General features: G+C 41.3%; 1 protein-coding gene across 2 annotated transcripts; it reads left to right on the top strand.

Annotated features, from left to right (window-relative positions):
• Positions 1–315: 315 nt before the first annotated feature.
• Positions 316–26,682, top strand: LOC105947015 (solute carrier family 26 member 6-like). 2 transcript variants are annotated; one of them, XM_012961686.2, is made up of 19 exons: positions 316–410; positions 4,159–4,381; positions 11,259–11,398; positions 12,176–12,286; positions 13,203–13,372; positions 13,959–14,123; positions 14,369–14,521; positions 15,059–15,141; positions 17,186–17,333; positions 17,503–17,616; positions 18,105–18,182; positions 18,553–18,648; positions 19,783–19,889; positions 20,194–20,263; positions 20,780–20,872; positions 21,173–21,289; positions 21,786–21,974; positions 22,234–22,288; positions 25,831–26,682. In XM_012961686.2, the coding sequence occupies exons 2-19, from the start codon at positions 4,239–4,241 to the stop codon at positions 25,977–25,979; spliced, it is 2,181 nt and encodes a 726-aa protein (XP_012817140.1). In that variant the 5' UTR covers positions 316–410; positions 4,159–4,238; the 3' UTR covers positions 25,980–26,682. The 2 variants fall into 2 exon arrangements, with proteins under 2 accessions (XP_012817140.1, XP_012817139.1); XM_012961685.2 differs by having other exon boundaries at positions 15,059–15,159.
• The last annotated feature ends 244 nt before the right edge of the window (positions 26,683–26,926 follow it).

Raw genomic sequence — 26,926 nt, 5'->3', positions numbered from 1 at the left:
AATGATAAAATCATAAAAGATACCACATGTGGCCCCAGCCTAATGGCTGGATTTAAAAAATTCTCATACACCCAATGCCAAAAGGCTGAGGTAAAAATCAGGTGATATTCATGGCATGTATGGGTCGTTAGCCACTCAACTTATGGAACTGGGAATAGAGAGAAATACCCAGCTTACCCGCCCCCACTAACCTACACTTTAGCCTAGTGACACCAGTGTTCCAGAGCTTAGTATTCTCCCATTTCATGACCAACTGAATCAGCACTTTAATGAAGGTTTAAAGATCGCAGTAAAATATTATTCACAGACATACGTGCTCCTAACTTGCAGGGCATTCTTCCCCTTGCTATAAATGAAAGCCAGACGGGCAAGTTAGATCAGACCAGCCGAGCCACAAGCACCACACACAGGTAAGCCTGTCAGTATTCACTTGCCCTTCATTTATAGCTTTATGGGGTGAATGGTATTGTAGGTATTATTTGCACGTGAAAATAGTAAGGGGCTCATTTACTAATATTTAAGCCAATTTTCGTGCTCTAATTTCCTGGACAAATTGGATTTTTTATGCAAAAGTGCAAATATTCTCTTTTATTTTATGGAAAATCATTTTTTTATGGTGGCCACAACATGGTAAAAAGGTTTTGGAAATTATTTTCTTAAACTCAGTGAATGGCCCCTACGTGATGCTGAGTAAAGCCGGGAAGAATAAAGCCAAACTAACCTCTTTGGTCAGATGGAATAATGCTCACATTCATTGGATTCAATCATTTGTTTATACAGTCCCAGCTTAGCTTATGTATTTCTGTTTGCAAAGTCAGAGCAGTCTCTAGATAAGGTTTTTTGTACAGATCTGTTATCCGGAAACCCATTATCCAGAAAGCTCTGAATTACAGGAAGGCCATATCCTATAAACTGCATTTTAAGCAAATACAGGTATTAGACCTGTTATCCAGAATACTTGGGACCTGGGGTTTTCTGGACAAGGGATCTTTCGGTAATTTGGATCTGCATACCTTAACTAAAAAAACATTTAAACATTAGATAAACCCAATAGGGCTGTTCTGCCTCCAATAAGGGGTAATTATATCTTAGTTGGGATCAAGTACAGGTACTGTTTTATTATTACAGAGAAAAGGGAATCATTTAACCATTAAATAAACCCAATAGGGCTGTTCTGCCCCCAATAAGGGGTAATTATATCTTAGTTGGGATCAATTACAGGTACTGTTTTATTATTACAGAGAAAAGGGAATCATTTAACCATTAAATAAACCCAATAGGGCTGTTCTGCCCCCAATAAGGGGTAATTATATCTTAGTTGGGATCAAGTACAGGTACTGTTTTATTATTACAGAGAAAAGGGAATCATTTAACCATTAAATAAACCCAATAGGGCTGTTCTGCCCCCAATAAGGGGTAATTATATCTTAGTTGGGATCAATTACAGGTACTGTTTTATTATTACAGAGAAAAGGGAATCATTTAACCATTAAATAAACCCAATAGGGCTGTTCTGCCCCCAATAAGGGGTAATTATATCTTAGTTAGGATCAATTACAGGTACTGTTTTATTATTACAGAGAAAAGGGAATCATTTAACCATTAAATAAACCCAATAGGGCTGTTCTGCCCCCAATAAGGGGTAATTATATCTTAGTTGGGATCAAGTACAGGTACTGTTTTATTATTACAGAGAAAAGGGAATCATTTAACCATTAAATAAACCCAATAGGGCTGTTCTGCCCCCAATAAGGGGTAATTATATCTTAGTTGGGATCAAGTACAGGTACTGTTTTATTATTACAGAGAAAAGGGAATCATTTAACCATTAAATAAACCCAATAGGGCTGTTCTGCCCCCAATAAGGGGTAATTATATCTTAGTTGGGATCAATTACAGGTACTGTTTTATTATTACAGAGAAAAGGGAATCATTTAAGCATTAAATAAACCCAATAGGGCTGTTCTGCCCCAATAAGGATGAATTATAACTTAGTTGGGATCACATACAAGGCACTGTTTTATTATTACTTAAAATTTGAATTATTTGCTTATAATGGAGTCTATGGGAGATGGCCTTCCCATGATTCAGAACTTTCTGGATAACAGTTTTCTGGATAATGGATTCCATACCTGTAATTCAAATTTTTAAACAGCATTTCCCTTTAATCTGTAATAATAAAACATGATCTTCTACGTAATCCTAAGTAAGATTTCATGAATCCTTACCTGCAGCCTGTGTGCCTGGGTCCATTAACAGGTAGCAGCTTCCCTGGGCTGTTTGTATGTATGGACAAAGGCAAGTGGGGGACATTATGGAGAGGAGAAGGATAGGAGCAAGGAGGCATCCTATGTCCTAGGCATCAAACCCTCTTGGCCTACTGGCCCCTAGCCTGCTATCATGGTGATCACTTAAACATGCTAGAGCAGGGTCCCCAACCTTATTTTACCCAAATGTTCCATTAAATGTAAAAAGAGTTGGGGAGCAACAAAAGCATAAACCCGGGGTGCCAAATAAGGACTGTTATTGGTTGTTTGGTAGCCCCTATATGGACTAGCAGCCTACAGGAGGCTCTATTTGGCAGACAAAAATTCAAAAGTAAGCACCTACTTTGAGGCCACTTGTAGCAACATCCAAGGGGGTGGAGAGTAACATGTTGCCCCCGAGCCACTGGTTGGGGATCACTGAACTAGAGCAAGGACTTGACCAATGAATGTCTCTTAGAAATGCTAACTGCCATATTTCCAAGTAACACAACAACTCAATGCAACTGCAGGCAATGGTGGGAGATTTACGCCTATGAAGCAACTAAAAATGCTGCGGCCAGAGCAACCATATTACCCACGTGCCATTGCCCTTAGGGACAGAATTCCACACCTTTTAATCTTTCTGCTCCATTAGATGAGCCCTTCAATGGATCCTTGTGCTGCCATAGAATTATATTCCAAAGTGCTAAGAGACCCTATGACTATATGCAATAAATACTGATATTTAGCAATTTAGGGACAGGGTTGGCCAATTTCTGTAGCTCCATATTAAATTGTGTAGGGATCCATAGGGTTAACTTGTCCCTATGGCTTTAAACCCTGCAGCTTCCTTGTTTGTGCTGTTACTGGGCAAAGACCCATGTATCAGTTTTGAGTTGCATGTGTGTGTTTATTGGTTAATAGGAAGACCACTTCCTGGGCACTCTGATATAGTGCTTAGCAGGGGGGTGGGCTGCCTCTTTGGCTGCTTTTGTTCTCAGGGGAAGGAGCAGTAAGCCTGGGAGCAGGACTAGGCCCCAGTAAAGCCTTATTGCCCCAGAGCGTTGTCATCCACTCTGGTGAAGTCGGGGACAGGGCCCCATGAATGAGGAGCAGTTAGATAGCAAGTTTGGTTGAGCACTTTCTAGGAAAGTGAGATAGTGAGGGAAGGAAGAGCAGTTTGGCTCAGAGGAAAGTAGCTGTGGGAGTCCCTTCCAGACAGGCACTGTTGCCTCAGCGTAGGGCCACGGTTTAGCCATAGGAGGCAGGTAGTGTGTGAACCCTGATCCAGAGTTGCCGTGGGGCCTGAGGAGTGTGGTACCCAAGCTGACTGTTCCAAGAGGTGGGCAACTGAACCGGTGGCACTGATCCTGCCCAGGCTCAAGTGGAGTTGGGGGGAGCGGGTGTACACCCTCTCTGTGCTGTCCTCAGGGAAATGCTATGCTAACTGATGTGTGAGTATATTGCAATAACCCTGAATATTGATTGTCTCTGACAATAAACCAGTTCTACTGTTCAACTGCAAGAACCTTCTGGCGCCCATTTGTTATTCTGCACTGCACACAGCTACAGTGGGTTGTAGTTGCACTACACCATAGCTCCGTTTGGTCACTTCCACATAGCGAAGGCCCATCCTGAAGGACTGAGTCGCGTGTACCCCATGCTCTAGACCTATCTAGCCGTGCTGTTGGCTTGGTTACAGCCAAGAAAGGGTTACAGTTACAGTTTTTGGTGAGATGCTTGGAGCTTGGGAAGAGTATGGCTCAGCTTCACTATACTGAACCTGCTGAACATCAGCAAAATAAGATATAACAGGGTGCCTGCTAGCTTTCCTTGTGCTTTAATAAAAATTCTAAATGGGGCAGCAATAAATATTGTGCGTCTGTGTCATTTGTTTTTTAATGTTTTGCAGGAGTTTGTACTCCCGCAGAGCAGGAAGATACATTCCCATGAGAAGAATAGAGTTTCTGCCTGGCATCAGTTCTCCCCGCTATGGAGAACAAGGAAATGCGTTTCCGCGACGTGGCCTACACCGTTAATCGCTCCGTGCTCCATGAACAAGACTTGGGAGGACCAGCACCCAACCCAACGAGTTCAGTACGTTCTTTTTTTGGCGCAGCAAAAAGGAAGCTGAGGTAAATAGTAAAAAATATGAATGCCCTGTAACAAATTGTATTTGTTTTTGGCTAGTGAAGCACAGAACAACTGCCCCAAACCAGCTCTTTTTCATTTACCCCTTGTAGCTATACCAACCTAGAGGTACTTAGCAGGGCTGCACTCATTGGTGGAGGGTAAATTTTCTGTTCGGGGGGCTAAAGATGAGCCATACATAGACTGATCTAAAGCTAATGGGTTCTGTGTTCAGAAAAATTAACCTCCCAACTACCTGTTGCCGTTCCCACTGACTCCCAGGGATACTGCACCAAAGTGCGGGTGGGGGGGCTTTTTTTTACCCTAAACTTAGGATGCTTAGGATGTAAAAGTATTCATACAAGCACTTCTGTGAGGGGTTCTCCATCCATTTGTGTTTGTTATCAGTTAGCTTAAAGGGGTAGTTCACCTTTAAATTAACTTTTAATATGATGTAGACATTGATATTATGACACTTTGCAATTGGTCCTCTTTGATTTTTAATGTTTTTTTTTGTTATTTAGCTTTTTGTTCATCAGCTCTTCATTTGGTATTTCAGCAGCTATCTGGTTGCTAGGGTTTTATTTACCCTAGCAACCAGGTAGTGGTTTAAACAAGAGATGGGAATATGAATAGTTAAAGGGCCTGCATGGAAAAATAAGTAATAAAAAATGACAATAATAATAATAAAATTGTAGCCTCGCAGTGCAATACATTTTGGCTGCCGGGGTCAGTGACCCGCATTTGAGAGCTGGAAAGAGGCAGAAGAGAGGTAAATTATTCAAGAACTATAAAAAAAAATGAATTAGGAGGACCAATTGCAAAGTTGCTAGGAATAGTCTGTATGTACAGAGCAAGCACATTATATACAGTGAGACGCAGTGGGTACAGATGGCAGATATTTAGGCCCTGGCACTATAACACTGGCACTGATACACAACATTGGCCCCACTGTAAAGAAGTAGAAATGAACAAAACAATGACAAAAAAAAAAAAAAATTGTAAGTGCAAAAAACAACAAGTATATAAAAGCACAATTAGTTTTTTCAGGGGGAAAGAGTTAACTTATAGTGCCTGGGTATAATGCTTGTGTATAGTGCCTGGGTATAATGCCTGGGTATAGCACCTGGGTATTGTACCTGGGTATAGTACCTGGGTATTGTACCTGGGTATAATGCCTGTGTATAGTACCTGGGTATAGTACCTGTGTATAGCGCCTGGGTATTGTACCTGGGTATAGTACCTGTGTATAGTGCCTGGGTATAATGCCTGGGTATAGCACCTGGGTATTGTACCTGGGTATAATGCCTGTGTATAGTACCTGGGTATAATGCCTGTGTATAGCGCCTGGGTATTGTACCTGGGTATAATGCCTGTGTATAATACCTGGGTATAATGCCTGTGTCTAGTACCTGTGTATAGTACCTGGGTATAATGCCTGTGTCTAGTACCTGTGTATAGCACCTGGGTATATTGCCTGTGTATAGCGCCTGGGTATAATGCCTGTCTATAGCTCCTGTGTATAGCGCCTGGGTATAGTACCTGTGTATAATGCCTGGGTATAGTGCCTGTGTATAGCGCCTGGGTATAATGCCTGTCTATAGCTCCTGTGTATAGCGCCTGGGTATAGCACCTGGGTATAGCACCTGTGTATAATGCCTGGGTATAGTGCCTGGGTATAGCGCCTGGGTATAGTACCTGTGTATAGTGCCTGGGTATAGTGCCTGGGTATAGTACCTGGGTATAGCACCTGTGTATAGCGCCTGTGTATAGTACCTGGGTATAGTACCTGGGTATAGTACCTGGGTATAGTACCTGGGTATAGTATCTGTGTATAGTACCTGTGTATAGTACCTGTGTATAGTACCTGTGTATTGTATCTGTGTATAGTACCTGGGTATAGTGGCTGGGTATAGTACCTGTGTATAGTATCTGTGTATAGCACCTGTGTATGTGTATAGTACCTGTGTATAGTGCCTGTGTATAGCGCCTGTGTATAGCGCCTGTGTATAGCGCCTGTGTATAATGCCTGTGTATAGCGCCTGTGTATAGTGCCTGTGTATAGTGCCTGTGTATAGTGCCTGGGTATAGTATCTGTGTATAGTGCCTGGATATAGTATCTGTGTATAGTATCTGTGTATAGTGCCTGTGTATAGTATCTGTGTATAGTGCCTGTGTATAGTGCCTGTATCTGTGTATAGTACCTGGGTATAGTACCTGTGTATAGTACCTGTGTATAGTACCTGTGTATAGTGCCTGGGTATAATATCTGTGTATAGTACCTGTGTATAGTATCTGTGTATAGTATCTGTGTATAGTACCTGTGTATAGTATCTGTGTATAGTGCCTGTGTATAGCGCCTGTGTATAGCGCCTGTGTATAGTACCTGTGTATAATGCCTGTGTATAGTGCCTGTGTATAGTGCCTGTGTATAGTATCTGTGTATAGTGCCTGTGTATAGTATCTGTGTATAGTATCTGTGTATAGTATCTGTGTATAGTGCCTGTGTATAGTGCCTGTATCTGTGTATAGTACCTGGGTATAGTACCTGTGTATAGTACCTGGGTATAGTACCTGTGTATAGTACCTGTGTATAGTACCTGTGTATAGTGCCTGGGTATAGTGCCTGGGTATAGTATCTGTGTATAGTACCTGTGTATAGTATCTGTGTATAGTATCTGTGTATAGTACCTGTGTATAGTATCTGTGTATAGTGCCTGTGTATAGCACCTGTGTATAGTGCCTGTGTATAGTGCCTGTATCTGTGTATAGTACCTGGGTATAGTACCTGTGTATAGTGCCTGGGTATAGTACCTGTGTATAGTGCCTGGGTATAGTACCTGGGTATAGTGCCTGGGTATAGTACCTGGGTATAGTACCTGTGTATAGCGCCTGTGTATAGTGCCTGTGTATAGTACCTGTGTATAGTGACTGGGTATAGTACCTGGGTATAGTACCTGGGTATAGTATCTGTGTATAGTACCTGTGTATAGTGCCTGTGTATAGTGCCTGGGTATAGTACCTGGGTATAGTGGCTGGGTATAGTACCTGTGTATAGTATCTGTGTATAGCACCTGTGTATGTGTATAGTACCTGTGTATAGTGCCTGTGTATAGTGCCTGTGTATAGTGCCTGGGTATAGTATCTGTGTATAGTATCTGTGTATAGTACCTGTGTATAGTACCTGTGTATAGTATCTGTGTATAGTATCTGTGTATAGTATCTGTGTATAGTACCTGTGTATAGTACCTGTGTATAGTATCTGTGTATAGTATCTGTGTATAGTATCTGTGTATAGTACCTGTGTATAGTATCTGTGTATAGTGCCTGGGTATAGTATCTGTGTATAATACCTGTGTATAGTATCTGTGTATAGTGCCTGGGTATAGTATCTGTGTATAGTACCTGTGTATAGTATCTGTGTATAGTGCCTGGGTATAGTATCTGTGTATAGTACCTGTGTATAGTGCCTGGGTATAGTGCCTGTGTATAGTACCTGTGTATAGTATCTGTGTATAGTGCCTGGGTATAGTATCTGTGTATAGTGCCTGGGTATAGTATCTGTGTATAGTACCTGTGTATAGTATCTGTGTATAGTGCCTGTGTATAGTATCTGTGTATAGTACCTGTGTATAGTATCTGTGTATAGTGCCTGGGTATAGTATCTGTGTATAGTACCTGTGTATAGTATCTGTATATAGTGCCTGGGTATAGTATCTGTGTATAGTACCTGTGTATAGTACCTGTGTATAGTATCTGTGTATAGTGCCTGGGTATAGTATCTGTGTATAGTACCTGTGTATAGTGCCTGGGTATAGTGCCTGGGTATAGTATCTGTGTATAGTACCTGTGTATAGTATCTGTATATAGTGCCTGGGTATAGTATCTGTGTATAGTACCTGTGTATAGTATCTGTGTATAGTACCTGTGTATAGTATCTGTGTATAGTACCTGTGTATAGTATCTGTGTATAGTACCTGTGGGATGAAATCTGCAGCAAAAGTTCACAGTTGGTGAGTTGCAGATTCTTCTTTTCAGTCACTGCCTGCAGTTTGTAACATCTCCCGAGCCCTGTCTGCACCTGTGCCTTGATTGGCCAATTTTACAATCTGTCAAGAAAGCTGTGCTCTGATTGGAGAATCTACAAGAAGAAAGATCCAATCAAGACAGCTGATTACAGCAGAACCGGAGCTACCAGAACAGTGCAGAAAAGGAGTGAGGGTTTTTGTTGTTGTTTTTTTTAAGGTGCCAAGCAGGTTTGGGGAGGCTCAGCTTCCCCTAGTCTTACTGAAAATCTGCCTATGGCCGCACTAGGGCACCCGGGGATCCAGGGCAAAGATCTCTTTTGGATGTTCCCCAACAAACATTTTGAAACAACGCTGCCCTCACACTACTTATACCTCACTGCCCCTCACAGTGAGGGAACTGACCAAACCACTTACATGGTCTGTGATCTCCACGCTCAGTGGTGGGCAATTAGTTTAGTCAGCTGAGCCAAATATCAACAAAACAGCAACTGAAACTTCTTTTGAGAGCCACATTTTTTGCAGACTGTCACTGGCTCACTGGTGCATAAAACGAGCCTCCCCTGCACTGCGTATCCCGCCCCCCGCCTGCGCCGTGTCTCCCGTAGCCCAAAGACCAACCCCTCCTGCTGATTTTTGCTACGAGCAACGAAAATGCGATCGCACTGTACATGCAAGCCCGCAGCTGGAAGAGCCAAATTCAAGGGGCTAAAGAGCCACAGTTTGCCCACCACTGTCCACGCTTAAAGGAGACATATCCTTTAAAAATTAAGAATGTACCAGAGAATTATACTCCTATAGATATAGAAGGAATGTGCTTAAAAAAGTTGTATTTCAGACTGATTTATTGAGAAATTCCACCAAAAGTCCCGCCTATCTGTTCCACTTCCTGCTGGCTGAATTCTCTGGGTGTGCAGGGGGGCCGGCGGCCCTCAGTACACTGCACTGTAGGATAGGAACCAATCAGCAGCTAGGCTGACTTGATAGGGAACTGAAGCCTGTCTTTTCTTCTGTGAGTGCAGGGTTGTGATTGGCTCTCCCCCTCCTACTGTGCTTCTGGCAGGGACCATTAGGACACGCCCACTCTCCATTTCAAACTTGGACAGAGAAGTGATAGGATCTATAGGGAGCTCCAGTAAAGGGGCCATTTTTACAGATAGGATTAATGTTTAGCCCAAAGGGAAACCAGCACCGTATATTATTCATAACTGCCTACAAAATTAGGGTTTTTCCCATTTATCCAAAATGTCTCCTTTAAAGATATCCAAAACAATGTTCTTCAGACTGATTAATATAGAAAACAAAATCAAAATACTTGCCATAATATGGAAACCCAGGGTCCAAATCTCATATCCTCAGTCAGGTTGACCAGCCTAGCGGCCAGTTACCAGTTAATTTTGTACCTAATAGTGTATCTATAAATCCCTCCCTTCCCAGACCCTCCAGGCCGGCCTGTGCCCCGCCCCATCCACCCATTCCAACACCCCCCAAATTCCCCTGGCTTGTTATGTCATCACTGCCCCAAGTGCCATTATTGCCTACCGCCAACCCAAAGGCTAAATTTGTTTGCAAAAAAGGTAGCAGCCCAAATCCACAACCTTATGGAATTAACATAACAATTCAAAAAATAGAGACAGGCACTTACAAGGACCCACTTGGGCCAAATGTATCTATAAAAATTCTAAATAATTATTAACATAATATTCTTAAACTAGCCTGATGCATTTGGTGCAATAGGCACTTAATTATAGGCTTTTATTACATTACCCCAAATATTTGGAAGCAGCGGGAACTTAGTGGGATACAAAGAAAAGTAGAGAAGACTGAGTGTAGGAGTAAGTGGAGGAGGAAAATAGTGATAATAAAGAAATGGGGATGAAGAGTGAATACAAATGAAGCAAGGAAACCCGTTAAAAATTCTCCAGGATGGGAGTGGGTATGGGAAATTGATAAAGCACCTATTACATGTATGGGATCCCTTATCCAGAAACCCATTATCCAGAAATTTCCGAATTTCGGGAAGACCATCTCCTATAGACTCTATTATAAGCAAATAATTTTAATTTTTAAAAATGATTCCCTTTTCTCTGTAATAATAAAACAGTACCTTGTACTTGATCCCAACTAAGATATAATTAATCCTTATTGGTAGCAAAACAAACCTATTGGGGTTATTTAATGTTTAAATGACTTTTTAGTAGACTTAAGGTATGGAGATCCAAATTATAGAAAGATCCCATATCCAGAAAAACCCCAGGTCCAGAGCATTCTGGATAATGGGTCCAAAACCTATATCTGCAAAGTCATTTCACCTAAATTCTGCATTGGGAAGAAAATAAAAGCATAAGCAAAAGGACTGTAACACCATGATGATTTTTTTTACAGCAGGTATATGGTACCCCCCTCCCCCCCCCCCATATGGCTTTACTGGCAGGGAATTCTGGAATTTGCTTTGCAGTTCAGCAACTGCCTTTTTGCCTTACATTACAAGTAAGACAAAAACAAATGTAATCTTGACATAGGAGACAAAGCAAAGTCTCCCCTGCCTTTAGCTTTGCCCAGCTCTGATCTATAGGCTGAGCTTGGATCGCTTGGCCTGTCTAATGTCAAGATGTAGCTGGTAGGAGCAGAAGAGTAGGTAGGTTTCCATTTATTGCTGATGGCAAGCAAAACCGCCAGCAGAGTATTATCAAGGGCGGAATGGAACATCCATAACAGATTTCTGGTTTGCCCAAGCTTGAAAACTATAGATGAGTGTAGGCTGGAGCTACTGGCATGCCCATGCTGATTAATAGCAGCACCCGTGTACCTGTGCCACTGGAGCCCCAGTTCCAGTCATGTTTTTTCTCTTTTCCAGATGTTCGGTATCTGCAGCTAAGCACATACTCTTTCAGTTCATTCCTATTCTCCACTGGTTGCCCCGTTACCCTGTCAAGGAATGGCTTCTGGGCGATATTGTGTCTGGGGTGAGCGTGGGAATTCTCCAGCTTCCACAAGGTATGCGACATGGACATCTGAATTCTGTATTGGGGGGGTTAAAATCTCATTGTACAGTCAGCTCCTGCCCCAAACAGGCTCCTGTTTTTGTCCCAACCATTAATAGACTAAGACCTACACAAAGGGCTTAAATGGACATTGTCATCATACAGGCATGGGACCTATTATCCACAATCCTCAGGACCTGGGGTTTTCTGGATAAAGGTTTTTTTCTGTTATTTGGATCTCCATACCTTAAGTCTACTAATAATTATTTAAACATGAAATAAATAGGCTTGTTTTGCCTCCAATAAGGATTAGTTATATCTTAGTTGGGATCAAGTACAAGGTACTGTTTTATTATTACAGAGAAAAAGGAAATTATTTTTTAAAATTTTAATTATTTGATAAAAACGGGTTATATGGGAGATGGCCTTTCTGTAATTTGTTGCTTTCTGGACAACGTGTTCCAGGATAACAGATCCCATACCTCTAGTATGTCTGCTATCTAGGTTTTTTATATAGGGCATCTATCTATGTGAATAGATATTACACAGTTAATTTGGGACCAGTGCAACTCCAGGGTAAAGCAGGAACCAGTAATTGCAGTAATTACAATGATTTATACAGTCTGTCGGGCTTTGGAACTGCTCCATGTTTTACGGATGCACCCATATGAAAATCACATGCACAAAAATACAAATACTGCTAAACAGAGATATTATTTTATTATTAAAATTCATTTAAATATATATATATATATATAATCAACAGTATACCACTCTGATTTGATCACAGGTCTGGCGTACGCTTTACTGGCTGGAGTGCCCCCAGTGTTTGGATTGTATTCATCTTTTTTTCCAGTCATGGTCTATTCCATCTTTGGGACATCTAGACATGTATCTATAGGTAAGATACGGGACATTAGATAAAGGGAGTGAAAATTAATGGGTAATTAATGGGTACAGTAGATCCCATGACCTGCTAGTTACAAATAAAGAATCTCATTCACCCTGAAAACTGCAGAAGCTGTTTTCCTCTCCCTTGGGTTGTTTCCAACCTGTGGCTATGCAAAAAATACTACTGGGCCACGCTGACATGATATTGCTTGTGGCATTTTCTAGGGCAGTGATCCCCAACCAGCGACTCAGGGGTAACATGTTGCTCACCAAACCCTTTGATGTTGCTCCCAGTGGCCCCAAAGTAGGTGCTCATATTAAAATTCCTGGCTTGGAGACAAGTTTTGGAAGCGCAGAGACACAGTTTTACTCCAAGCAGATCCTCCCACAGGCCAGCAGTCCCCATGGGGCTACCAAATAGCCAATCACAGCCCTTATTTAGCATCCCCAAAGAACTGTTTCATGCTTGTGTAGTTCACGAGTAAAAAAAGGTTGGGGATCACTGGCCTAAGCTATAGCTTTGTGGTAAAGAATCTGAACTGGAGAAGACAACTGATACTAATTTTGGTCCCACTATAAAGCCTGCCTGCTGGCACTCAAGATTTCTAGGCCACTGAGGTCCTCTTAGGGAGAACCATGGCAATTAAACACAAACAATTTGACTATGGCCGACACTTCTGCTGGTAAATGTGAATCACCCATGAATGTGCGGCACTGTCAACACACACAGGGCATTTTCATCACAACAGTACAGAGGGCAATAAAAGTTTAAAATATCCATGTGTTTAAAATTCATGTTTCAGAAACAAATTATATAAACCACAACTCAGGCTGCTTCTCCTAGCAAGCTGGGACACCAACTTTGGCCCATCTGTTCTGCTGTAGTATCTTTTTAAACACACACTGCCCATGTACTCTGCTTACAGGAAGCTTCGCTGTTGTCTCCATCATGATTGGCAGTGTGACCGAGTCCTTGGTGCCCAATGATAACTTCATTTTGCCCGGAAATGACAGCCTACATATTGATACAGTTGCAAGAGATAAAGCCAGGGTTGAAGTTGTGGCTGCCATGACTTTACTGGTGGGTCTGTTCCAGGTAAAAATGTATATATATACTACTTAATATACATTTCTATATTTCTTGAAAACACTTTTTTTTTAACATTAGAAAATCCTTTTATGTTTTGTAGTGCCCCAGTTTTCCTTGTACCTTGGCATAGTGATTAAATGCAATGTTTAGTGAAGTATTCAGCAGCCTAGTCACATAGGTGGGAGACTAGCTGTACTGTATATAGCCAGAACTGCACATATAGAATTCAGTATATCTCTAGATGGCTGTGCATTCCACAGAATGCACTGTAAGTAGCTCAGTGGGAGTGGTGGTGATTGGGGGCAGAGCGGGAGCAAGGAATGGCAGTGGCTGGGTGGTGGGCCCTGTGGTGGCTGGGGGGTGGGCCCTTGAGGCAGGTACCCGGTGGGCCCCAGGTACCCCAGTTTAACTCTGAATATAATACAAATCAGGACTACTGTTCTAAATAAATAAGACCAGAGGTCTTGTTAAAATAGAGAATTATTAGCAGAGGATTCTTTAGGGCTACTAGATATCTATATGGGACATTTTTTAATAGTCACTGATTAACATATGCTGAACCATGCGCACATCTTTCTTTATCTTCCCGCAGATCATTCTCGGCTTGGTGCAGTTTGGGTTTGTGGTTACGTACCTATCGGAGCCATTGATCCGCGGATATACCACTGCAGCCACAATCCATGTCACTGTGTCCCAACTAAAACACATTTTTGGACTCCCCCTCAGTGAGAGGTCTCAGCCGCTGTCTCTGATTCTTGTGAGTTTTCTAATTGTGTTATTATTTAAAAAAATGTAATTGCCCCCCTTAATGAAAATATCCTTGCTACATTAGTGTTAACGTTAGTCACTGGTTCTCTCCCCACTGATCCATTTGGTTCCTCTGGTGCTGCCCAGCTTCTAACTTTAAAGGCATACATTTTTCCCCCTCTTATGTAAAATATAACAATGGAAAGTTCTCATTGGGAATTGTAATCAGTACATTTCCAATTCTCTCCTTTCTAGTCCCTGATCAGTCTGTTCCGCAGGATCCACAGGACAAATATTGGCACCCTGGTTATTGGCCTTGTCTCCCTGACATGCCTCTTTGCAGTTAAGGAAGTCAACCAAAGACTCCGAGGGAAGTTTCCGATGCCCATCCCTATTGAGCTGATTGTGGTAAGAGCCACTTGATGCATTTGTGCATTTATAGGTGATATATATCATCATGGTGTTTATACATAATTCCAAGTCCCCATTAAACCACATTTATGATGCTCATACACCGAAAGGGATTGGCTGTCAACTTGACTATTTTCAGACAATCTGTTGGCCATGTTCATTACCAAAACATTGGTCTTCCCCTTGATATAGACCAGAAATAGAGAAAATACCACCAGCCAAGGACTAACAAGGAAGACCTTGTTAGTCCATGCGTTCTGAATATTGGTTTAAAGGTTCAGATGAGCCCAGTTTGACCACCAAATCAGACAATGATCCCTTTGTTTGGTGATTCTGGCCAAACACATGGATCTTTATATGATGACCATTTTACCATATCTCAAGTGAATGCTAAATGTGCCATGCAAAATGTTTATTTCCCAAATAACATAGCCATGTAGTGTATATCTATCTATCTATCTATCTATCTATCAGATACCTGCCCTAAAATAGCAGAGGTGACTAACTGATCTATATCTGCCTTTCCTTCCTCAGTTAATAATCTCTACTGGGATATCATACGGAATAAACCTGCACGAAAAGTATGGGGTTGGCATCGTGGGTGACATTCCTACAGGGTTTGTATCCACTACAAGGTTTGTAATTTCATGTATTTATAATAGTAGTATCATCAGATTTCTTATTTTTTGCCTAGCGGGGTCAGTGACCCGGATGTGAAAGCTGGAAAGATGTAGACAAAGAAGGCAAATAATTCAAAAACAAATAATAAATAATGAAGACCAAATGCAAAGTTGCTAGAAATGGTACATTATATAACATACTAAAAGTTATCTGGAAGGTGAACCACCCCTTTAACATTTAAATTCCCTATGGCACACTTTCCACACATGCTAAAATGTCTTCCTATAGGGGATCTCAAATCATTAGATTCTATGGCACTCATGTTCGTGTCACTATTGCAAAATGTTCTATTTTTAAAAATTCTACCGGTAATAGTCGATTTAAAGTCTGAAGTGGTAGTAATCACTTGACACATTTTGCATGGAACTCTACAACACTTTTATGTTTGGAAAGTACAGTTTCCAGACACATTATATTGGGGAAGGAAACCAAACTTGGTGCCAGTTTAGTCTCTAAGGTAGGTGCTCGCCTTCAAACCAATTGTATAGGAGTCTTTATCAGTACATCCTTAAGTACTGAATCATTATACAGGTATAGGACCCATTATCCAGAATGCTCGGGACCAAGGGTATTCCGGATTAGGGGTCTTTCCGTAATTTGGATCTCCATACCTTAAGTCTACTAAATAAAACATTAATTGAACCCAATAGGATTGTTTTGCCCCCAATAAGAGGTAATTATATCCTAGTTGGGATCAAGTACAGGTACTATTTTATTATTACAGAGAAAAGGGAATCATTTAACCATTAAATAAACCCAATAGGGCTGTTCTGCCCCCAATAAGGGGTAATTATATCTTAGTTGGGATCAAGTACAGGTACTGTTTTATTTTTACAGAGAAAAGGGAATCATTTAACCATTAAATAAACCCAATAGGATTGTTCTGCCCCCAATAAGGGGTAATTATATCTTAGTTGGGATGAAGTACAGGTACTATTTTATTATTACAGAGAAAAGGAAATCATTTAACCATTAAATAAACCCAATAGGGCTGTTCTGCCCCCAATAAGGGGTAATTATATCTTAGTTGGGATCAATTACAAGGTACTGTTTTATTATTACAGAGAAAAGGGAATCATTTACCCATTAAATAAACCCAATAGGGCTGTTCTGCCCCCAATTAGGGGTAATTATATCTTAGTTGGGATCAAGTACAGGTACTGTTTTATTATTACAGAGAAAAGGGAAATCAGTTTTAAAATTCTGAATTATTTGATTAAAATGGAGTCTATGGGAGACAGGCTTTCCGTAATTCTGAGCTTTCTGGATAATGGGTTTCCTGATAAGGGATCCCATACCTGTAAAATATTGCTAAACATTTACGAATAACATTACAAACATCTTAAAACTCTGTGTTATACTCCGTACTGAAATAAACTGAGGAATCCTTTTAACTCCTTTTAACTTTAGCAAGTTTGTTAAATAAGCCCTCTCTATCTCTTAAACAAACTCTGATATAAGCTGCCTCAGCCAATGGTTTCGCATAGCCCCTCTGAATCAATTTATTCTTAGGCACAACAGCCTGTTCATCGTATACTTCTAAAGAGGAGCAATTCCATCTATAGCGTAAGAACTGACTGAAGGGGATGCTATTAGCGGTATGTCGCGGATGACTAGTGTCAGCGCAGAGGATTGTGTTGCCCACAGTGGGCTTCATAAGAATCTGAGAAACAATTTTTTCCAGAAACACCCCCTTCTGAAATAACATCTAAAAACTCAATTTACACTTATCATGAGTCACGGTAAATACAATATTCACGTCATTCTGGTTGGCAAAATACAAAAAGGACCCTAGAGTTTCTGCGGGGCTGCTCCTGCCAACTTCATATAGAGGCTGGCATATGGGGGGGCAAAGGAGACCCCCTATAGTGGCCCCTATGCCTTTGGAGATAGTAGGAGCCATTAAAAAAATAAAAATAACTTAGATACTTCTATTAAGAATTATTATATATTGTGTATGTTGAATCTGCCTCTCTGTAGGTTGGTTACACCCATGGTGCCCAAGGCGGAGTTCTTTGCGGCAGTTGTAGGCAACGCATTTGCTATCGCTGTGGTTGGCTATACCATCACTATCTCCTTGGCAAAAATGTTTGCAATGAAGCATGGTTACAAAGTGGACAGCAACCAGGTAAGTCTCTTTGCTTCTATTGCCCATACAGATGTGCACGGGGCTTTGCTATAACATTAAATTGTACAATGTGTAAGCCAATTGCTTGGATGTTTTTGGATGTTGGATGTTTTTATTCAAACCCTAGGATAAAAGTGAGAATATACAGTATATTTTTTTATCACTATAGGAGCTGATTGCCCTTGGATTTAGTAATCTTGTTGGGAGCTTTTTCCATTGTTTTGCTGTCACAACATCCATGTCTAGGACCCTTGTGCAGGAGAGCACAGGAGGAAACACCCAGGTAATGAAATATCAATGCCATAAAGCAGGGACAGTTCTGTGATGAATCAAGGTGAATATGTACCTGTCCCAGATATGAGGGCACCAAATGGGGCTGCTGGATCCCAATATGGGAAAACAGCAGGACCATCTGTGCTTACACTCTCTCCCTATCTGGTTTATGTTAAAGGGAAACTATACCCCCAAACAATGTAGGTTGTACATTATACATTTCGTTGATTTATGTGACAACACTAAGCCACTAAGTACTGCTCATTACTGTTTATAAGTTATACATTATTCATTGCTTTGTATAATACCGGAGTATCTTAAGTCATTTTAGAGTAACTTGACCAGCCTATGGCACTGTGCCTTATATATAGTGATGGATCTCCAAGGTGACTTCTAATGTTCTTACAGTATATTACTAACAGGAGGGGATATGCTATCTCATATAGTCATACTTGGTTTCAGTTATTGGGACTAATGTTGCACATCGCTATATTCCAGGTTGCTGGCACAGTCTCTGCTCTGATTATCCTGGTAATTATTCTAAAAGCGGGGGAGCTCTTTACATGCCTACCCAGAGTAAGTATTTGCTTGTACCCTTCTTGTAACGCCAGTTAATATCTCATTTACTCTTATTTTATTGACTAATACAGTATGAAACATAGCTGCTCAAGGTGTATGTAATAGTATTTATAAAGCTAGGAAACAGCTCCTCTATTGGTGGTTTTGGTCAATGTATTCTCTACAGACTCTTAAATCAAGTCCCACTAGGGGGGATTTAGTACATGCCCTCTGTGGTGAATGGTTCACCCCGCTCATATCCATCAATGTGAATACTGTATGCAGGGATTTAGCTATGCACCCACAATGCAATTCCATATGGTACTTGATAATGATATATGGACTGTAGTAGTAAAACAGATGGCCAACATAACTTTTTCCTCCACAGGCCATATTATCAGCTATCGTTATCGCCAATCTGAAAGGAATGTACAAACAGTTCATGGATATACCCGTCCTATGGCGAACCAACAAATATGATCTGGTGAGTAGAAGGGTAACATATATGTTTCTATCTAGCTCCACACTACATAGCATTTAATTCAGCATCACATAGTAACACACTTAGTTTTATCCAGTTGTAATATTATAGAGCAGTGATCCCCAAACCCTTGGATGTTGCCCCCAAAGGTCTCAAAGCAGGTGCTTATTTTTTGATTCTTGAGGCAATTTTTGGTTATATACAGTTGTGCAGGGCCCTGTGAAAATCATCTTTGGAATGGGGCCCAGGCTCATAAGGTTACGTTAAAACTTATGCAATTTCCGTAACTTTTGTAAAAGTTGTTTAGAAACTTAAGAAACCGACGTAACTTGCCTAGAAACTTGGGTAACTCGCGTACAAGCAAAGGACAATGCAGAGAAGGGGCAGAAGCAATGTTGGACTGGGATACCAGGAAAACTCCCGGTGGGCCCAGGTGTCAATGTGCCCTTCTGCTCCTGACCATTTGGCTTATTTCATGGTCATTCCCTATTCCTGTATGAAAACAAAGAGGCTAAATAGATGGAATTAGAAGATAAACTATTTATATGAACTGCTTATTATAGTGAAAAATCAACTGTTAATTTTAGAAGCATTTACTGAATTTTATTAGTGTCTCCTACACTAATAAGACAACATCCTCCTAACTGATTAGAATGCACTTTGCGTGAGGAACAGAACTGTCTGACTGAAAGTCTGACTCTATATAACATGAATCCTGCTGCAAATACTGTAGCTTAAGGGCAGCAAATAACAAAAATAACAATTATTAATACATTTACTACGGGGTTCCTGAGATTTTCCATAGCAGAAGGGACCAGTGCTATGGGCGGTGCCAAGTGAGAAGCTAACTAGCACAGTGCCTTCTAGAACAGCCAACCGGGCATATGACAATAAAACTTGAAACTTGTAACAGATGCAGGGAACATAAGTTGCCCCTCGGAGTAGCTGGTTGGGGGTCCCACAGAGCTATATATTCAGCCCCTTGCTACTCGCTGCCCCTGTTCTATTTTGAAATTCCCTAGAGGGTATAGCCAATGGCATGGCATCATCCCTTTAATGGATGAACTTGAAATTCTTGTATTTCACTTTAGATTATATAACTGACCAGTCACTGATCATAAATATCCTGTATTTCAGCTAATATGGCTAGTGGCCTTCCTGTCAACAATCTGCCTGAACATGGACATAGGGCTGGCCGTATCCGTTGTCTTTGGCCTGTTTACAGTCACTTTCAGGAGCCAACTGTAAGTCCTTTCTTCTCCAGAGGCAACAAACTGAACTGCGGCTCCCATAGCCCCAGTAATGCTGCAAAGGGCTGTCCTTATCCTGAACACATTAGAAGCCAAATAGAAATAGATGGCCCCCTTATAGATACTGTAGGTATTGATAATTTTGGGGGGTGAAGCTGTAATCTACAATTACTAGAGGGAAGGGACTGGCGTACAGTATGTGCATTTACATTTTTTATACAAGACCAATATATAGATTTTTTTAATATTTAGCAAAACTTTGATGGACCATCTAACAGTTGTTTATATCCTGTCACAGACCTCATTACTCCATTTTGGGACAAGTTTTTGAAACAGACCTCTACAGGGATCCTGAAGAAAGCTCCATGGTACTTAAGACCAGATTTCCTTCCTACTTCCCTTTAAGTGTTGAAAAAACATCTTGCCCCCCCCCCCCCACACACACACTTATGGTTGAAATGCACTTCTCGGGTACAGGAATCATATTTAACAACAGCTGGAGGGACTGCAACAAATAAGGCTAAAACAATGGTCCCTAAGCCTAGGGCTGTAACTGTCAAAGGCCAGAGACACAGAAGCCCTGTAATAGCAAAGTGAAGAGTCAGAGGAAATCCCAGCTGTCATCTGAGTCATTTGTTGGCACTGGGGTAATATTTTGATATTTGCTTGAAAGGGCCGGGTTAAGTGTTATACTGCAGCCCTAAGTACTTATACAGATAGTCATCAATATATTTTAGAAGTCTAGCCCTAGGGATAGCACTTCAGTGGGTACAAATTCCAGGGGAGGGAGAATAAAAAGTGGGCCTGATTTGTGCACTTTGCTGTTTGTATATAAAATATGCAGCTGTCATTCTAATGTGAATATTTTCCCCCTATTGTTTCAGGTCAAAGAAATCTCAGGCATAAAGATTTTCCATTGGAACACTGCAATTTATTTTGCCAACGCGGAGCTGTACAGCAAAGCTCTCAAAACTAAGGTACGAGAAATCAGTGCGTTACGGGTGAAACAAACGAAGGGCAAGGTGGCCGCCGCGGTTCAGGATTCTGCCTTTTTCGACTGGGTTCAAAATTCGACCAAATCCACGGTCCTGGCTGAACCAAATCCGAATCCTAATTAGCATATGCCACCGCATAAACATGGAAGTGTGAAATTTAACCCTTCCTTCAGATTTGATTCGGTATTCGGCTGAATCCCTTAACATGGATTTGGGGGTTTGGCCGAACCCCAAAACCTTGGTTTGGTGCATCCATAGTTATTTTACACCTATATTTTTCAGATGGGTGTCAATGTTGACAAACTTATTGAAAAGAAGAAGAAAGCAGTAATGAAGAGGAAGAAAGGGCTACAAAAAGTAATCTGTTTGGCTAAAAACATCTTGGCAAAAACACAGATGGTAAGAGACTTTCCTTACAATACTACATAGCACCGATATACATCATTGTAATAGATACAATAGGCATTCCCCCTTCAGTTTATATTTATAACCTGCCATATATAAAGTATATATAGTCATTTATTTGTATTGCTATTCCTGTTACCCACACACATACCACAAGGGGTATCACTAAGCACAGGGACGCCATTTAGTGCTGCATCACTTGCACAGTTCCCAGATTCACACGTTTTATTTCTTGTAAGTGACCTCTAAGTAACAGCTTTCCCCATTATAAAGAATAGAGTTTATCCAGGCTCCACAGGGCAGAGAACTCTTTCCTTCCGCCTGCAGGGATCAGCAATCAAAACCCATTTTATTCATTTCTCCGGCCCCACTAAAGTGCGGCTCCCAGTGTGCGGTGCTGTATTAAAACAATATAAGATCAACCACAGTCATTATGTTTCTCTTTATATAGTGAGGCTGTGCTGTGAATGTCATTTGGTTTCCACCACAGGGTACTGGGCTGGAGTTTCTAACAAACAAAGATGGCATGCTGGGAAGTCTTAGAACTCTGTCCGAGACCATACCGAACGCTCCTACCCTGCTGTCCCTGGGCCTGGAGAAACTGGATTTCCACTCCCTGATCTTGGACTTCTCCGCTGTTAGTTTCATAGACACCGTCGGAGTAAAGAAGCTAAAAAACGTAAGTTCCGAAATCTGTCAGGTAACTGAGTGATGTATAAGAGATACAGATATGATGCCCACAACCCTGATTGCAGATTTGTTCCTCATGGGGCCCGATCCTTTTTGGATTTCCCAGACAGGATTTAGAGCATATTTTTAAAAAGAGAAGTAAAAGAACAAATTCTCCCCAAACCCACGTTCTTGAAATAGTTGTTCTACTTCCACTATGATGCACACACTCCAATGACTCTTACTACTTTCTGCTCCTGATTCTGTAGATTTTTGAAGAGTTCCGTGAGATTGAAGTGGATGTTTATCTTGCCAGCTGCCCCAGTAAGTTTCTTTAATCAACATAGGATGGTGGGATAGGGATGAGTGCTAAAAAAATATGTAAATCTTCGCAAAAATTTTGCCATGTTACATAGTTAAGTTGGGTTGAAAAAAGCCCAAAGTTTATCTATCCACTCACATACAGACCCATACTGACCTATCTATCCACTCACATACAGACCCACACTGACCTATCTATACACTCACATACAGACCCATACTGACCTACCTATCCACTCACATACAGACCCATACTGACCTATCTATATACTCACATACAGACCCATACTGACCTATCCACTCACATACAGACCCATACTGACCTATCTATCCACTCACATACAGACCCACACTGACCTATCTATCCACTCACATACAGACCCATACTGACCTATCTATATACTCACATACAGACCCACACTGACCTATCTATCCACTCACATACAGACCCACACTGACCTATCTATCCACTCACATACAGACCCACACTGACCTATCTATACACTCACATACAGACCCATACTGACCTATCTATCCACTCACATACAGACCCACACTGACCTATCTATCCACTCACATACAGACCCATACTGACCTATCTATCCACTCACATACAGACCCATACTGACCTATCTATCCACTCACATACAGACCCATACTGACCTATCTATCCACTCACATACAGACCCACACTGACCTATCTATCCACTCACATACAGACCCATACTGACCTATCTATCCACTCACATACAGACCCACACTGACCTATCCACTCACATACAGACCCACACTGACCTATCTATCCACTCACATACAGACCCATACTGACCTATCTATATACTCACATACAGACCCACACTGACCTATCTATCCCCTCACATACAGACCCATACTGACCTATCTATCCACTCACATACAGACCCACACTGACCTATCTATTCACTCACATACAGACCCATACTGACCTATCTATCCACTCACATACAGACCCATACTGATCTATCTATTCACTCACATACAGACCCATACTGACCTATCTATCCACTCACATACAGACCCATACTGACCTATCTATCCACTCACATACAGACCCATACTGACCTATCTATCCACTCACATACAGACCCACACTGACCTATCTATCCACTCACATACAGACCCATACTGACCTATCTATCCACTCACATACAGACCCACACTGACCTATCCACTCACATACAGACCCACACTGACCTATCTATCCACTCACATACAGACCCATACTGACCTATCTATATACTCACATACAGACCCACACTGACCTATCTATCCCCTCACATACAGACCCATACTGACCTATCTATCCACTCACATACAGACCCACACTGACCTATCTATTCACTCACATACAGACCCATACTGACCTATCTATCCACTCACATACAGACCCATACTGACCTATCTATCCACTCACATACAGACCCACACTGACCTATCCACTCACATACAGACCCACACTGACCTATCTATCCACTCACATACAGACCCATACTGACCTATCTATATACTCACATACAGACCCACACTGACCTATCTATCCCCTCACATACAGACCCATACTGACCTATCTATCCACTCACATACAGACCCACACTGACCTATCTATTCACTCACATACAGACCCATACTGACCTATCTATCCACTCACTTACAGACCCATACTGATCTATCTATTCACTCACATACAGACCCATACTGACCTATCTATCCACTCACATACAGACCCATACTGATCTATCTATTCACTCACATACAGACCCATACTGATCTATCTATCCACTCACGTACAGACCCATACTGATCTATCTATCCACTCACATACAGACCCATACTGATCTATCTATTCACTCACATACAGACCCATACTGACCTATCTATCCACTCACATACAGACCCATACTGATCTATCTATCCACTCACATACAGACCCATACTGACCTATCTATCCACTCACATACAGACCCACACTGACCTATCTATTCACTCACATACAGACCCATACTGACCTATCTATCCACTCACATACAGACAGACCCACACTGACCTATCTATACACTTACATACAGACCCACACTGACCTATCTATACACTCACATACAGACCCACACTGACCTATCTATCCACTCACATACAGACCTATACTGACCTATCTATCCCCTCACATACAGACCCATACTGACCTATCTATCCACTCACATACAGACCCACACTGACCTATCTATCCACTCACATACAGACCCATACTGACCTATCTATCCACTCACATACAGACCCATACTGACCTATCTATCCACTCACATACAGACCCACACTGACCTATCTATCCACTCACATACAGACCCATACTGACCTATCTATCCACTCACATACAGACCCACACTGACCTATCCACTCACATACAGACCCACACTGACTTATCTATCCACATGAAACTGACAGCGGAGAAGTCCAAGATCAGGGAGTGGAAATCCAGTTTCTCCAGGCCCAGTGACAGCATGGATTCGCAGCGAATTTTTGGACGTGCGGCAAATTTTTTCATGCGTTTCGCAAAACAATCTGCCAATGGCAAAACGCATGAAAAAATTTGCCACGCAAAAATTCACCACACGTCCAAAAACACAGGTGTCAAAAAATAATAGTCGCGGGCAACAATTTTTTTGGCTGCACAACATTTTTGATGTTTCATGGATCTTTTGAAAGATTTGCGAATTTTTCACCAAAGATAACCAGAACACATTTGCTCATCACTAGTGGCTACTATTTATAAGCATCTACTATTTATATGCTACCATTTATATGCTACTATTTATATGCTACCATTTATATGTGGCTACTATTTATATACACTATTTATATGTGGCTACTATTTATATACACTATTTATATGCGACGACAATTTATATGCACTATTTATATGCGGCGACTATACACGGGCGTTATTTAGCGCATGTACCATCAAATACCGCACGAAAATAGTCTTCGCGAGTTAAATAACGCATGCAATATCACGCGTAAATTAGCACAAGTATGCTTATAGTGAATCGTGCGATAAGTCACGAAAATTTAGACGCGATAAAATTTTTAATGCACGCTATAAATAGCGCACGTTTTATCGCACTTTAGTGAATCAGCCCTATAGTTTTTTGTCTGCCAGGGTCAGTGACCCCCATTTATAAGCCAGAAAGAGGTAGAGGAGGAAGCCAATAATGCAAAAACTATAAAGAATAAATACTAAAGACAAATTGCAGAAATCTTAGGGCAGTTGCAGTTACTCTGACATTCATGGGGGGGGCACTACATTGTGGGTAAAAACATGACAATTCACTTTGCACTGCATTCATAAATGTTTTATGTTGTTGGTTGTTAAGCTCCAGCCTTAAGGTCAGCTTGAGCCCATTGATTGTAATGTCTGGAATATCAAATGCAGGGGGGGGGGGGGTTTGCATGAGAATTTTTTTGAACTTCAAATCTAAATTTTCATTTTATTTGTCTTGTTTTTTTTGCAGCCTCAGTTTTCAGGCAGTTGGAACACAGTCATTTCTTTAAAGGATCCATCGGCAAGGCCTCAGTTTTCGCTTCGGTCCATGACGCAGTTTCCTATCTCTCCTCTGGTACCAGCGAGTCCAGCTCTCTCCAAGAAATTACAGAAATCTGACCTGACATTTCAACACCTTGCCTGCCCATTTATGTTTTATGTTGAGCAGTTTTGCCCCGTGCTCCTCACTTTCACACTAATCCAAAGACACAAACCTTCCCTGAAACTCCGTCCACTAACTCCATCCCTAAATTGATTCTGCTGTTATCTATAACCTAATTGGCCATACATTACAGGTGCAGATTAGTCGCCATGACTCTTTAAAAAGTCTCTGCGACTAATCTGGCCATCGCAAATAATGTGCAATTAGTAGTGGTGACTCACATATTATTACTATGATGGTTAAATTGCTGCGATTAGTCGTTGCGACTTTTAAAACCTTGGTCGCGGCGACTAATCACAGCGATTTAACCGCCCCGTGTGTCTTCGCCCTACAATGTAGTTTATCTTGCACACACTTCCCAGTATATAAATATATATATATAGTATGTGTGTGTGTATAGAACATAGTACTGTGGTGTTGTTAAATGACAGCTCTAACCATTGCTACTATTACCGAGCTTGCTAGGTACCCCAGCATGATTTGGGCAACACTTCTATGGAACAATTTTATACTATTTGATGAACTTTATGACTTGGCCTAAATGATCTTTGACCCTCTAGCTTTCCCTGGGACAATCAGCTAAATGAATGAAATTTAATTATAGATTAAACACTCTGCAGCAGTGAAATATTGTTTCAAATAAAAGTCTTTGTTTTGTTATTACCGTCTTTTTGTCGGCTGATATAAAGCTGTGTATCATGCGTAATGCTATATATATAGGGCCACAAACATAACAGGAGCCGCTTTACTGACCCCAGGGGTATACACAATAGACACAGAAACCATAGACCATTTACACGCACAAGCGCAGCGTGCAACTTGCACTTTTCCCAGCAGTAATTTGTACGTAAAACCCACGCAGGGGCCCCCCTAAGCGTCGGGAGGAACGGTCGAGGGAGCACCA

Source organism: Xenopus tropicalis, chromosome 4 (assembly GCF_000004195.4).
Source record: "Xenopus tropicalis strain Nigerian chromosome 4, UCB_Xtro_10.0, whole genome shotgun sequence".
Classification (NCBI taxonomy): Eukaryota; Metazoa; Chordata; class Amphibia; order Anura; family Pipidae; genus Xenopus; species Xenopus tropicalis.
Note: the sequence above shows the minus strand (reverse complement) of the source record. Positions and strands in the feature narration are given on the sequence as shown.